Source organism: Prionailurus bengalensis, chromosome D3 (assembly GCF_016509475.1).
Source record: "Prionailurus bengalensis isolate Pbe53 chromosome D3, Fcat_Pben_1.1_paternal_pri, whole genome shotgun sequence".
In the NCBI taxonomy this organism is placed as follows: Eukaryota; Metazoa; Chordata; class Mammalia; order Carnivora; family Felidae; genus Prionailurus; species Prionailurus bengalensis.
The window spans coordinates 63,496,118-63,510,865 of NC_057356.1; the positions used below are offsets into that span (position 1 = coordinate 63,496,118).

Consider the following 14,748-nt stretch of genomic DNA (forward strand, 5'->3'; position numbering starts at 1 on the left):
GGCTTTAGAGTAGTCTGGCTGGACTCAGGACAAGATGGTGCCCCTGATTAGAGAACAGTGCCTTTCAGTAGTTTTGAGCACCATTTCCTTGCCCTTAATTTTCCTCACATTCTTCCCAACTCTGGCTATTACTGCCTTGTCCAGCTCCTTGCCCTGGAGCTCCTCACTCCACCTCCAAAGAGCTATTGTTCTGCTCCTTCCTGCTCCAGTAAAATGCAATTGTTTATCTTCTATCCTCTCAGGAGCATGCTAAGATCCTGAAATGAATATAACAAATTTCATGAAAAATAATAACGGTTTGCAGGCCCAAATTATAAAATAGTGAGATTTTAAATCAGAGACACTGGACATGTTCTCACAGCCCTAACTAGCTATGTGACCTTGAGCAAGTCACTGAATGTATTGAAGTTTCAGATAACTCATAGGTAAATAGGTACCATAAAGGAGCCTACTTTGTGGCCTTATGGTAAAGATGAAATAAAATTATGTGTTCTAAGTGCCTGGCACAGAGTGTTGCAATGCTAAATGCATCATCAGGATCAGTGTCAAAATGAATATTGTTCTCAGAGAAAATACTCAAAGTTAAACAGAGCGCTTCAATATATTTTCTTAAAGACGTCATTTATGATGAAGGACATCAGGCAACAAAACATGTTTCTTTTTCTTGGTAAAAAGGGACTTGGAATTCACCAAGATGGATTCAAAATGTAGCCACCCACTCTACCACACAAGCATGATAAGAAGCAGCTGTTATCATCAGCACTTCCCTTTCAACCACTTTCTATGAGGAAGAAGAGCTGTCAAGTAAAAACCCTGCTTCTCTGCCTCCTAACAATGAACATAAGCACTAGCATGATTTCCTTCAGAAGCTTCCAGAGTTTAACATTATCACTCTAGGACTCTTCACAAAACTCCTTTGAGCTATAGATGATGCAGGTGTCAACATCTTTGTTTTGGGGGGAAAATGTGGAAAAAACCCAAAACTAAAATGGAGACCTATCCTTTAAAGACTGATGTAAGAAAAAGAGTACATGTGATCAGGGTTTTAGTCTTAAATTTGTCACTAACAGCAGTATTTTATTAAAATCAATTTCTATCAGTATACTTACTTCTCAAATATCCTCATCCATCAACTGCTTGCCTTACAACTACACGGGGCAGTTACAGGATTAAAATAAAGTGAGAATTGAAAGCATTTTGAAAAGGAAAAACCACTCTACAATTATAGGAACAATTATTTCTATCACAAACACCACAGCCAGAAGCCAAATTTGCATATCAACACTTCATTATTGGAGACATTGGTACATGAGCAGTTTTAAAAAGATTGTAATTTGAGTTTTCATGGTTTTTGCACTTTTTATGACTATCTTGTTTACTTGCTTTTATCTAAAAGGGAAAGTATGTCAAATCTGCTAAATTACTCAGCTTAATATTATTTTTGTTATTTGTTTCAGTGATGTTTGTGATGCCTGTGAGTCACATCACTGCTAATCTGCAATTACCCAGGCTGAGACCGGGTGTCTGTTGAACACCTTTGATCCTGGGAAAGCAGAAGCAGAGCCAGGATGGGGAGAGGAAAGCAAATGCCAGCCAGTGTTGGAATCATGGAGAGAAATCATTCTGCAGACAAGTGATTAACTTTTGCCTGAAGATGTTTCCCTCATGTTCTCAAATGTACTAGCTTACAAGAGTCACTTGTAGCTCTCTTGACTGGCATTCAATTAAAGGTTTATGTTTCCTAGAAATTCTGAGAAGTACAGTTAAATGTGGTCATGTAATCACTGATGGTATATTTGCATCTCAGGGTGCTCCCACATGTCATTTCCCACAAGTCCTAAAAGAAAATAAAAATTAAAAAAAAACCTAGAACCTCCCCACTCTTCAGAGGAGTATCTGAAGAGTTCACCACTAGACCTATACCTCTCTTTTTTTCTTTCCTTTTTGTCAAGTATCACAGAAGAGATTCATATTTCACTGGTGAGATAAACTTGAATTCCTATCTCATAGAAATGTAACCATGTCATACTAAACACTACTTTGGGGGGAAAAAAAAATAAAGCAATGCAGAAGAACAGGTACAGAGGAGACAAATATTATAGCTCCTAAAAAATAGTCAGCTGCCACTTTAGGATGCTTAGATTTTCAAGTCAGATATACAAAAAATGCCGCTACAAAAATGTACTGCACGAAATCGTAGAAATTTTGTTTCTGTATTAAAAATAGATTTATAAGCATTGGCTCCATATGAGATATTTTCACTTGAGAAAACTTAAAAGTCATCTGATACAAAAATACAAATATATTTAACACTTAAAGTAGGAGTAAACTGTTTTAGTGAAGATTCTAGCCTTAGAAAAACAATTTACGAGGTTACTTTAAGAAGAATAAAAATTATTAATTGGAAACACACAAACTATTAAAATCCAGCTCAAATTTAAGGGCAGTTTAAATAAAGATAAAGTATCTAAAATTATAACTAAACCATTCAATTTAGGTAATTCAATTTACAAAAATTTGTTTTGCATGACTTAATAATTTAACTTTATACAAAGTGAGTCATGACAATAGAATTGTGAGATGATTTGCCTGGCCCCTGAACTAGGTTTTGGTCATTTAATCTCTTTAGGAGTACTAAGGACAACTGAAGTATCATTACCCTGTAGAGATGAGGCCATCAGTTTGCCCATCAGGCCCTGAGAGTGTCTGATCAGATAAGAATAAATTATAATGAACCACATGAAATCTGGTAAAGGATTGCAGTCAGTGGTTTCTGCGTTATCAGAAGCTAGCCATAGTTTCTGTATTGTCAATTTTGTTTGTTTGGAGAAAGGAACTGAGGATCACAATGATACAGTAGGGGCAGCTTGAAGCAGATTTATGGTATATGGAAGGTGTTTCTTATTCAACCTGAAAAGTAATAGCTTCTGACTCTGGAAGGTAGGAGGAGTCCTATTTTGATTACCCATCACTGCATGAAAAATTACTCTAAAATATGGTGGTTTAAACAACTCTATTTTATTTGCCTATGATTCTGTGGATCAGAAACCCAGACCAGGCTCAGCTGAGAGTTGTCTCTCTTCCATATGGATTGACTAGGTTATCTTATAAAGTTATAGTCAGATGGTAGCTGGTTCTAGAACATGATAAGTAGCTTTGCCCACATATGTGGTGCCTTGGCAGGAACTGCGGTGAGGCTGGATGTTGCTTTGTTCACATGGATCTCTCTAATGATTACATTGGTCTTTACATGGTAGCTGGATCTCAAGAGCAAGCATTTTAAGTGGCAAAGGTAGAGTCTGAAGAACTCTTATGACTCTACCTCTATAGGTACACAGCATCATCTCTACTATACTCTACTGCCCAAAACAAATCATAGGGTCAGCCCAAATCTAAGGAGTGGGAAAAACAGACAGGAGGATTCCATCATCCTGATGGAATAAAGATACTGCAAAGTAGCATGTGGGATGGGATATATTGTGGTGGCTAACACAATCCACCAGAGATTTTAAAAGATTTTTTTTTTTTTTAGAAAATCACATGCGTCATTTCTTTCTCATAATTCTCAGTATGAACCTTGGAAAGCAGGCATACTTGGTATTACGTACTCTCGGAGTTAAAAGCAAACTGAGAAAAAATTTTGGCACTCACCTGGCGGAACTGTTCTAGGTCAATTTTGTTACCCACCAGCACCAAGGGAATTTCATAGGTGTGGCGTACTTGAAAAATGAGCTCTTTAAACTTGGCAGCTTCCTGGAATGACTGGCGGTCAGTGACAGAGTAACAGATGATGAATCCCTCTCCACCTCGCATATACTGCTCCCGCATGGCTGTGAATTCTGCCTGTAGAAAAAGAACAAAATTGTTACAGAATTTAAGATAGTGAAGCCAACACATCAATAAAAGGTAAAAAGTATATAAATTATGAGACCAAGTAGTTTGGGTAGAAATTTTTAAAAGTTATTTCTGGGGTTTGCATACAGAAAAACAGTATGGGGTCTAAACATGAAATCTGAAAGCTTTAAAGTGCTCAGAGTGTTGATATTTAATCATAGAAAATTTGATTCAAGAGATCTTGGGGGGAGAGATTTTAAATAGCAGGTTAACTAATGAACTTTCAGGGATTATGCACATTCTTTTAATAGCTTTCTACTTAATGATCTCGTTTTAGGAAAGGGAATCTAATTTTGTGTACTCTGAACATTCAAACCTAGAGGAAATAATTTTCTCCTCAAAAAGATGAAAAGAAACACAAGTTTAACTTTGATTATCCTTGTGAATGGAGGAAGCTATTAGCACAGATAATCTAAGACCCAGTTTATGTGTTTGGGTTTTCTTAGATTTGTCTCCTGAGGGGCATCAACAAAGGGAACTTGTTGGCTGAGTCATGGGTCCCTTTCCAAGTTCTGTTCACTCTTACATCCTCTTCTTTTTCTGCAGGGAGAAATATACCTCTGTCCCAACCTGGGAGACACTGCTGTATTAGTTTTTCATGTTGCAGCCCACCTGACCTACAGTTTCCAGGCAACTCAAAATTCTACATTTGGTCTGAGCTGCAATACAAAACATTCCTTTTAGTCTAAATATCTGTTTTCATTCACTGTTATTCTGCTGAATCCATGGTTAAAATCACAAGGGCTAGTTAGATACATGCAATGGGAAGTATAAAAATTAGATCCTGGCTGTGGAACAAGCCATATTCAACAGTAAAAGAACACAAGAATATATTGTGACTCGGAATGTTTGTGAAATAAGTCCTCAAAGAAAGGAAGGACCCCATGATCTTGAGCTGTATTTGAAGATTTTGCAGAGATGGGAATTATTCACCCAGTGAACTATTTATAAGAATTACTAAAATGTCTTTTTTAGAGTAATTGTTGAAATAAATGTTAATTTGATTTAACATGGCTTGACTTTTGAAGAGTAGGAGCATTTACATAGATCCAAAAATTTTGGGAAACTGAGGTGCTTATGAGTGTAGAGAGGGTAATAAAGTTAATAGGTCCTGAGTTAGTGGGTGAATCTTTTTGAATCAACATGGGTTGGGTACAAACAGTATCGCTGGGTTTAATCTATCATTAAAGTTTTAAGAACTTGACTGGTGGCCACTACAAATTAGTTTAAGACAGCAATTTATAAAGTCAGGATATAGAATTTTACTTTATCTCTGCTGAGTTTTATATACTAGTTAAATTTTCTTATATTCAAATCGATTAAAATTATTTTAGAGTGGGGAAAAAAGAACAAATTAAAAAAGTTCTAAGAACTTGAGCCCAGAAAGGAAAAATAAAAGACTTATCCAAGGATTAACAGCCAGCTGATGTGGAATTAGTTTGAATAACTTATCTTCTCTGATTCGTACTATCACCATTTACTTAGTACTAAAGTTTATTTAAACTCAATTCTAAATTTCACCATGTGAGTGTAATGCACTAACATGGGAGAAAAAAAATCCTTTGGGCCTGTTTCTTCATCTGTAAGATAAGGTTGACTTATAAAAGTTCTGGTGTCCCTCACAGTTCTGGCCTTCTCTAATTCTTTTTATTTTTTTAATGTTTATTTATTTTTGAGAGGGAGAGGCAGAGTGTGAATGAGGGAGGGAAAGACACACACACACACACACACACGCGCGTGCGCGCGCACACACACACACACACACACACACAGAATCCAAAGCAGGCTCCAGGCTCTGAACTGTCAGCACAAAGCCTAATGCGGGTCTCGAACCCATGAACCATGAGATCATGCCTTGAGCTGAAGTTGGTTGCCTAACTGACTGAGCCACCCAGGCACCACTGACATTCTCTAATTCTGATAATACTTTGCCTCAGTCAGAATCCCACAGTTGATGTGGATTGACTAGAGACCTATGGATTTAAATTGTTAAATGAGGTTTCTCCAACTTATAATTACATTTTTTAAATAGAAATGATACAATTACCATAGAAGTATACATGATATTTAAGGATTTATTACATCAGTGTATATGATCAAAACAACAAAAGTACAAACTAAACCAGAAGAAATCTATCTTACAATTTGCAGTTCATTGTATTTGCCAATTACTATCGTTAAGCATTAAAATTGTTTATTTTAATTGTCTATTAAAAAATAACCCACACATTGCAAATATTCAAGAGGTACAGAAGTATATAAAATTTAATTTTCTTATCACAAACTCCCAGGTTTCTTTCCCAAATGCATGACAGTTAATAGTGTCTTTACCCTTACAGAAATAGTCTATGGACACATAAGCAAAGACCTCCACATTCCACCTTTACACACTTCTTATTCTCAAATGGGCTCATGGTATATATAATTTTTACTTTTAACCTTAATTAAGATTTAATATCCTTAATACACCTTGGAGATCATTCCATATAAGCACAGGTAAGTATTATTTGCCATGAATGTATCATAAGTCCTTTAATGCATGTACCATAATTTATGTAACTAGTTGCCAATGAACAGGTATTCAGAGGCCTTCCTTTTATTCCTATTACCAACTATGCTGCAATATAGATTCTGAAACATCCATGTTGCACAGATGTATATCTGAGAAGTAGTATTGCTAGATGAGAGAGAACACACATTTTTACTTTTTAGAAATAGTACCAATCTCACCACTAAAGATGTCATACCAATAACTCTTTCCAACATTATGTAAAAGTACCTGTTTCTCCTCATTCTCACCAATGCCACTTATCAAATTTTTCTACCTTTGACAAATTTTAGGGTACAAAATAGAATCTTGTTTCTTTCATCTGTATTTGTATGAGAGTCATATTGAGCATCTCCGAGGTTTTTTATCTATTTACAAATTCTCTTCTAGATATGTTTTATTTTTTACTTTGAGTATTTTTTTTTGTACATTTGGACTGGAGAAGGTTATTTCTATGTGAGACAAAAGAAAAAAAAACAATGCATTTGAGTACATTAACAATCACTACATCGTAGAGGAAAGACTGATAAATTTGAATAAATCCAACAACCTATTAGACAGTCAAAGGACTGGAAAGTAAAATTCACAGAACAATATTGGATGAATGAGTGAGTGAATATCCAATTGTTCTGGTTAACTAGACTCAAAATCACATATATGTTATATTAATGGACCCACCAGTCCTCCCATCTGATGTGAATTGAAGTCTCTAGGTATGAGGTTATAGCATTAGTATTTTAAAGAGCTCCTTGTTCGATTTTGCCTTGCATCTAGATGTAGAGGTTTATAACTGTGTTTGTGTTCAAACTGGTCTTTATAATGTGAGCATAGGACCTGGCAAGCACAGTACATACTTGCCTCCTATGTCTGTTACTCAGAGTATGCCCTCTAACAAATCACCTAACCCCTCAGTGCCTCAATATCCTTGTCAAAAGGGATTAGGACACACACTTAACCCACCTTACTGGGCTGTAGAAAGGATCAAATGAAAGAACAAATGTGAAAATGCTTTGATCAATTTTTAAAATACAATACAAATTAAGCCTATGATTATCTCTGGTACAAATCCTGCAGAATAGAACCTTTCACTGGGAGAACAGTCATGAAATCCTCTTTTAGCTGCATTAAATATAAATGTGGAAGCATTTATCAAATATGCTTAATTGGAAAACTAAGGTGTGTTTTTTTTTCCAAAAAGGAGAATCTTTCCACCGATAAAAAAGATATAGTTAAGCTCTCCCAATGAACGAGGAGGATACTTTCCATTTAGCTGATCTTATCCATATGAACTCTTCATAGCATATATAGGTTTTACTTAAAGATGCACTGGAGGCTGGTGGGGAACAGAAAGTTGAGCAGAATCTTTACAGCTATTATCAACTTAATAATATACGATAACTGAAATCACTTTATAAAAAAATGCTATGTTCAACATGTTGCTTCCGTCTTTATTCACCCATGAATTAAAGATCTCTGTGCTTTATGTTCTGTGTATCCTGAATGTTAATATCTTCTTCATTTGCTTCTTGCTATAAATGAAACTTGTTGGTTAATTATTCAGGAGCATTACCAGATTCCATTTGCTATCCATAACCAGCAAAATATCTATGAAACAGACCTACTATGTAAAATGCTGCAAACACAACCGTTTCTAATATTTTCCAACTATTCTGAGTAAAATGTTGTAGCTTCAACAGTTCCCTTTTATAGGTTTTCTTCTATTAAAATAGTGTGAGAATTCCCTTTATTCTGAACACGAAGTATTTTGATTAATCAAGTTCTTTCTAGCACAACACACACATACCACGGTCTACACTGGTTGCCATACTCATGATAATGACATTTCCACACCTAACTTATCTTTCTAGTTCACAAAAAGTAAATGAAAAAAATAAATCATTCACGCAGCTGATACTATGCCAAATGGTCAGATACATAAACTAACAAAACTTATGGCCCTGTCCAGGCTGCGGAAACATAACTAGGCCAGGAGAAAACAAATGAAGAACAATTAAGGACTACATGAACCATGGAGATTTAGAGAAAGGCAAGGGCAGTTTGCAGGAGGAGGGCAAAGAGGGATTGGTGGAAAAAATGAGATGGGTTAGTTTTTTCTTAATGTTGTCAACTGTAAAGGGCTCCTCAGCTTTCATGCAACTCTACTTCCAAAGATTATGTACTGCTACCCTTAAGTAACTTTTCATGATCCAAATTCAGCATTTGCATGGCACTTAAACATCAAATGCCTGCATACCAGTCCACAATTCAGTTTTTTGGAGGCTGTCGGAGGAGCAAAGTGTTTGTTGATGCTTTTGTTTGTATTTTTAGAGAAGGAATGAAAAAATGAAATTATCAAAGTGATCAAAGTGTAGGTATCATAAATTTGCTATAATTGATGCAAAGTACCAAGATTGAAATCAATACTAAAGGTGGTTCTTCAGTCTCAACTTGATGCCTTCAGGTGGCTAAGATTGTTCAATTAAAATGAACAAAGAGCCTTTCTAAATGGTGGTAGTAAATTGTCAAGGATTGTATCCAAAAGGCAAAATATAATTAATGAATTTACACTATTTTGTAGTTTTCAGAGAATATAGCCATCTCCATTATAAATTTGTCTATCCTTGTCTTTCAATATTTGACACTCATGTACTTTCAAGAATGCACTAAATCATGGAATACTGCCTAACTCATTCACCAAATATTTTTGAGTACTTATATGTGTCAAATTTGAGATGACTTAATACATATAACAAAAATATGAGTAAATATGGAAAAGAAAAAATAGAAATTAGAACACTCAAACCAATATAAAATGCTTTGATCTGCAAATTTGACTTAACTTCTAGACAACCAAAGCTACACTGCGAACATGATCAATGCCATCACTTTTGTGGTCAACAACAACATATTCATGTGTCAGGTGACATGAATCTCTCCCTGAGCACTTAGAGCTGAATGCATTTTCTCTTATGGGGTTTCAAATGGGACAATACCCTCAATGTCAACAGGATCTGCAGTAGTAGGTTTTCTAAGAGTAAGTCTGTGTTTTTCAACTTAAGTTTCACCAAACATTTTGTAGATTTACTCAATGATACTGCTGAAACACTCAAATAAGATAATGGAAAAGCTGTTTTGTAGAAAATACAACATGTTAAGATTGAGGAAGATAGTTAAAAATATTTTGATTTTAATGCTGAAAAACTAAGAAGTTCCTAGAATCTTATATGGCATGCAACACTGGAGGATTTATACTACCTAAAATCTGGATATAACAAATATTACTCCCATATGTAAAGTTCTTACCTCAGTGCAACTCAAAATAAATGCTGAGGTTGCAATGCAAACTACATAATTCATGGGGCCCAGTGCAAAATGAAAATGTGGGGACTTTTTCGAAAATTAAGCATTTCAAGATAGCAACAGTAAGGCATTAAACCAAGTACAGGACATTTTCATCATGGAGCCCTAGGTGATTGCACAGATTCCTGGCCCATGAAGCCAGCCCTATTAGCATGGTAGAACCAGAAAAGAGTAGCCAAGAATACATGTGAGAATAACTCGAAAGAGAGGGTCCCTGGGCAGGTCTGTCAGAGGAAGGGGCAGTGGCAATTGTGTTCGGACATTAATTAAGTCATTACTGAAGTTTCCTGGCCCCAGTGAGGGACACAAGACTGGACAATGATAGATGTATAGGGTGGGAAGAAATGTGGGATTGGAGAAAAATTGAGGGATATGTGGTAGGGGACTGAAATATGTACTCCATATGGAAAATGTTATTACAGAAAGAGACATGAGTGTGGCTTACTCAAAGGGGTGACATGTTTCTGTTGTTGAATGAAGTCACATTCTGGAAAGCCCAGATAACCTGGTTTCAGATTTGATGTGATAGGAAATGAAGAACTCAAGATAATTTTTTAAAGGAGGAAATTAATGTATCCCTATTTCAGTAGGATTAATCTGGCAACAGGAGTAAAGGAGAAAAGAGAAGTTAAAGGCAGAGAAAAATTTTAAGGCTTTAACAGTAATCCTGAAGTGTTTTTCTATGGAGGAAAAATAAAAGGGAAAACACTTGAATGAGAGATTGAAAAACAGAGAAATGGAGAGAAGAAAAATATTTCTGACATTTCAAGGAATAAAAAAAGAAAGACTTGATGCCCACCAGTTTGGGAATGAGAGAGAAGAAATGGAAAAATGCTATTGATGGTTCTATCAATTATACCAGACAATTACACCAGGCAATATACTGGACTTTTGCACATGCTCTAACTCATTATTAGCTCCCACATTAGATATGGGGAAAAAAGGAAATTATAGAGATACTAAATGATACGGCCCAAGACCTACAGATACCAATTAGGAAATTAGAGAGACATCATACCACACTTCCTCTCCAAAGAAAGGAAGAATTAAATATAGCTCTAGTTTTTGTAGCTCTGGAGGCCAGACAGCTGCAGAAGTAGTAACAGGAAAAAGTGGATTTAGAAAGTAAATAACTTAAAGGTATTTTGTCTCATGCAGAAGTGCACCTGTCTAGTTAGAGATGACACTAGATATCTGAAAGGAACTGTCCACAAGTAACTAGAAATCTGGTTTATAGGAAAGAATAACAACTGAATGGGAGTGGTCTGAAAGCCACCATCAGGGGACACATCTTTTGGATTGACCAAAGGGCCAAGAATTCGAGTGTAAAGCCAACTAGTCTGGATCAGTTTGCAGGGACCAGGATTATTTTCACCATTTTTTTTGAAATCTGGAGCTTTGTCACATTGAGAGTGTATTTATCTATTGTAAAGGAAATTTTATGAAAACAGTTTTTGACAGCTATTTTTCTAGTTTAATTACTTCTTGCCAGACATGCTCAGTACTTAAGCTTTGTTTGTGCACTTGCAAATCTTTGTATTGTAATTCATATGCTTCACTCTCATCCCCAACACTAGACCAAACTACCTGAGGACTATTTAGCATTGTATTTTCCAAAGCATTAGGGACCATGCCTGGATCAGAGCCCAATTGATAATTATATTATCATTTGGTTAATTACTTAAAGCTAAATGTTTTTAAGTGATTTTACTATTCCCTGGGTGATGTACATTTAGGAAGAGGCTAGAGGATGAAGACAAAAAGAAAAGGAATCAAATCTCTAAACTAAATGGATAAGATTTTTAGTTACTCATTCCTGTACATGTAAGGCCAGATCTAGTTTAACTTTTAGGTAAACATATATTCCACTGAATTCTGCATCAATTAAAAAGTAATTTAATGTTCCTTATCTCATTCTCTACCTTCAATCATTTGTCTTGTTCTAAGAACAAAGGATGAGTCATATAGTCTTCAGATGCATCCAATTTCTTTCCCATAGAAGTCTGTTTGCTTTTCCCCTATCTGTTTGATTTGTATTTCCTCAAAGACACAGTTTCATGACTGCCTCTGGTGGTACAAATCCACTAAAAGAGATTTCTCATCACAGCTGGTTTCCTGTTTATGTTGGAGGTCACTCATACTGGGAGCTGCTTTCCTGCTGATAAAACCTACAGGAGAGCATCTTGGAAGAAGATAGTGTACCTGTGTTATGAAAGGATTTCATCCATTGCATTTTAGTCTTTCTCAATGTGATACTGAAATGATGATCCCAACAAACACACAGTGAACAAGAAAACCCACCTGACAAAATTGCATTTGCTAATTGACTTAAGGCATGTGGTAGGATACTACTTTAAAGAAAAATTGTGATATATGCAAGATATATATAGTATCTATTTATGAAAAATATGTCCTATATAGGTCACATGCTCAAACAAGCTTATCACACAAAGTAATTCATGTTTCCATAGCTGAATGGCAAAATAAATTACTCTTTAGTTACTTCCAAGGTAAAAAGCAAATCATCTGGTATTGTAATACAATAATTTGTCTCTAGTAACTTAAATTTTAGAATCGTATTGAGAAGATGGCACATTCTCACCATACAAATGGGGAAAAGACACCCAGAGAAGATGTATTGTCCTCCATAATATCATAATTACAGTGACAGAGATTCTTTCTTTGACCAAATTCTGCTTAGGCTCCCCTGAACTTATCAACTAGGTCTCAACTTTTAAGCTTCTGTGTCTCTACATTGTCAAGTTTTAGCAAGACTTCTGCCAAGTTGATTTAACTAGAATTTCCCAATATCCTATCTCATCATCCTCAATATCTAATTAGAGTCCGTAACTTCTACTGTCTTCCAGGTGATGTCTGATCACCCTGGCCTGCCTTCATTTAAGAATCCTACTTTGTTTGGTTGAGCCTGAACTCCCCTATCTCCTAAAGTTTCTTCTTAGCAATTTCCCATCTACTGATTCCCCACTCTGTTCTTTAGCTTTAAAGTCTCACTTGTCCATGCTGTATTCAGAATTGAGCCTGGTTATGTGTGAAGGGCCCCTTTCCCCATTACAATATTCCTGAATATAACCTATTTTCCTTTTACGACTTTAACTTTCCAGCTCTGTTTTGCCTTCAACAACGAGGCAGAGATTGCAGGGTTCCTGATCCTTGTAAAGTACTAGCTATATCTTACCTTCCAGTTTAGTTACAACCTCCTGTGTTGTGGCTCTAACCCTAGGCTCTCTTTTCCAATCAATCCATCATTCATTTATTTCCCTGTCCAACTAATCTTCTTTAAGCACTATAGATTCATTATGTAGCTCATCTGCCTCCCAAGGTCCAATGGTTATCCATTTGCTTTCACATCAAATCTATACTTATCTGCCTGATTTTAAGACCTTATATAATCTGATATCATGCTGCCTATCCACTTTTATCTCCAACTGATCCTGAATATGCACTCTCTGCTGTAATGGGGTCACTTCCTTCAATGTTTTGATCATATTAGTTTTCTCCTCTCCTAATTGTGCCTTCATGTTCATTGTCCCCCACACTTGAACTTTTTCTAGCTAATAGAGATTTTAGTGATTATTGACTTCAATTCTTTTACTCTGCAGATGAGAAAATCTGGGCCCACAAAAGTAGTGATGTCATCATTTTTTCATGCCAGGTCAGAAAAACTAGTCTTCTAATCTCTTTTATATTGTTGGAAAGCCAATTTTCATCTTCAGTGACCTGAGTACATACTTTTGTATCTATTATTTGTATTTTTATTGTATTGTATTGTAATACTTGTATGTATTATTGTTTTCTATATTTTCCTCACTTATAAACTTCAAAATTTAGCAATTGTTTCTCATATTATTATTTGAGTTAGATTTGTGTCATCAAGTATATTTTAAGTATTTTGAGAGTCAACATCAAGGCTTAAACTCTTTTTATGTTTATATTTCCCACATTTTAGATATATGAAAACTTCAATCAAATTGCTGCTGTTTGAATGGCTGCCATTTCAGATAAATTATGTTTTTTCTACATTGAATGAATATTTCTGGAACAGACATAATAAGCAAAGTAGTGATGTAATTACTACTTTTAGAACTACAGGGGTGTAGTACTACGGGAGTGTGTAAAAAGACTTACAAGACACATTTTCCTTGATCAGTCTTAAAATTTAGAGGAAAAAGTTCTAAAATTTTATACTTTAAAAAAATGATTATTTATTTTCAGAGAAAGCACCAGTAGGGGAGGGACAGAGAGAGAGAGAGACAGAGAGAGAGAATAACAAGGAGGCTCCACAGTGTCAGTGTGGAGCCTGATGTGAGACTCAAACTCATGAACTGTGAGATCATGACATGGGCCAAAATCAACAGTTGGATGCTCAACCTACTGAGCCACCCAGGTACCCCTAAAACTTTATATTTTTAAGGAACATGTCTACACAAGAAAAATCAGGAGAATTTTTGCTCCTGTCAGCCAATATCCCCTGTTTAAAAAGTTTGCCACCTTGTAAAACAACATATAAAAATAACTGAATATACTAAAAATTATTATTTGCCCTGAATTATTTCAACTTCCTACAGTAACTGTGCTTACAAGATAACTTGGTTACATGAGCATAATTGTGCTTCATTTTATTTTTAAATTCAGTGAGTTTCTCAATGTGTTCCTAAAAACAAAATAACTTTGTAATTCTAGTTTGGTAATTTTAGAATCATTTTCATGTAGCTATTTAAAATGCAATAATTAAAAATTTACACATTTGACTATAAGAAAAATGATATGAAAAAGATAATGAGGAGAATTGCATTTTGAAACTATTAACATGGGTTACTTTCATCATGTTGTCTGTGAGATGCCCCAAAATTGATTTGGTGGAGAAGATGATAGTTCTTATGAATTTTAAATTGCATAATAAAAGAGAATAGATATTAATATATGCT

General features: G+C 35.4%; 1 protein-coding gene across 1 annotated transcript in view; it reads right to left on the reverse strand.

The window, feature by feature from the left end:
• Nucleotides 1-14,748, reverse strand: part of RIT2 (Ras like without CAAX 2) — a 387,132-nt gene that overhangs the window by 192,780 nt on the left and 179,604 nt on the right. The window contains exon 4 of the mRNA XM_043558702.1: nucleotides 3,652-3,843. Coding sequence (XP_043414637.1) covers nucleotides 3,652-3,843 — 192 coding nt within the window. The remainder of the gene's footprint in view (nucleotides 1-3,651; nucleotides 3,844-14,748) is intronic.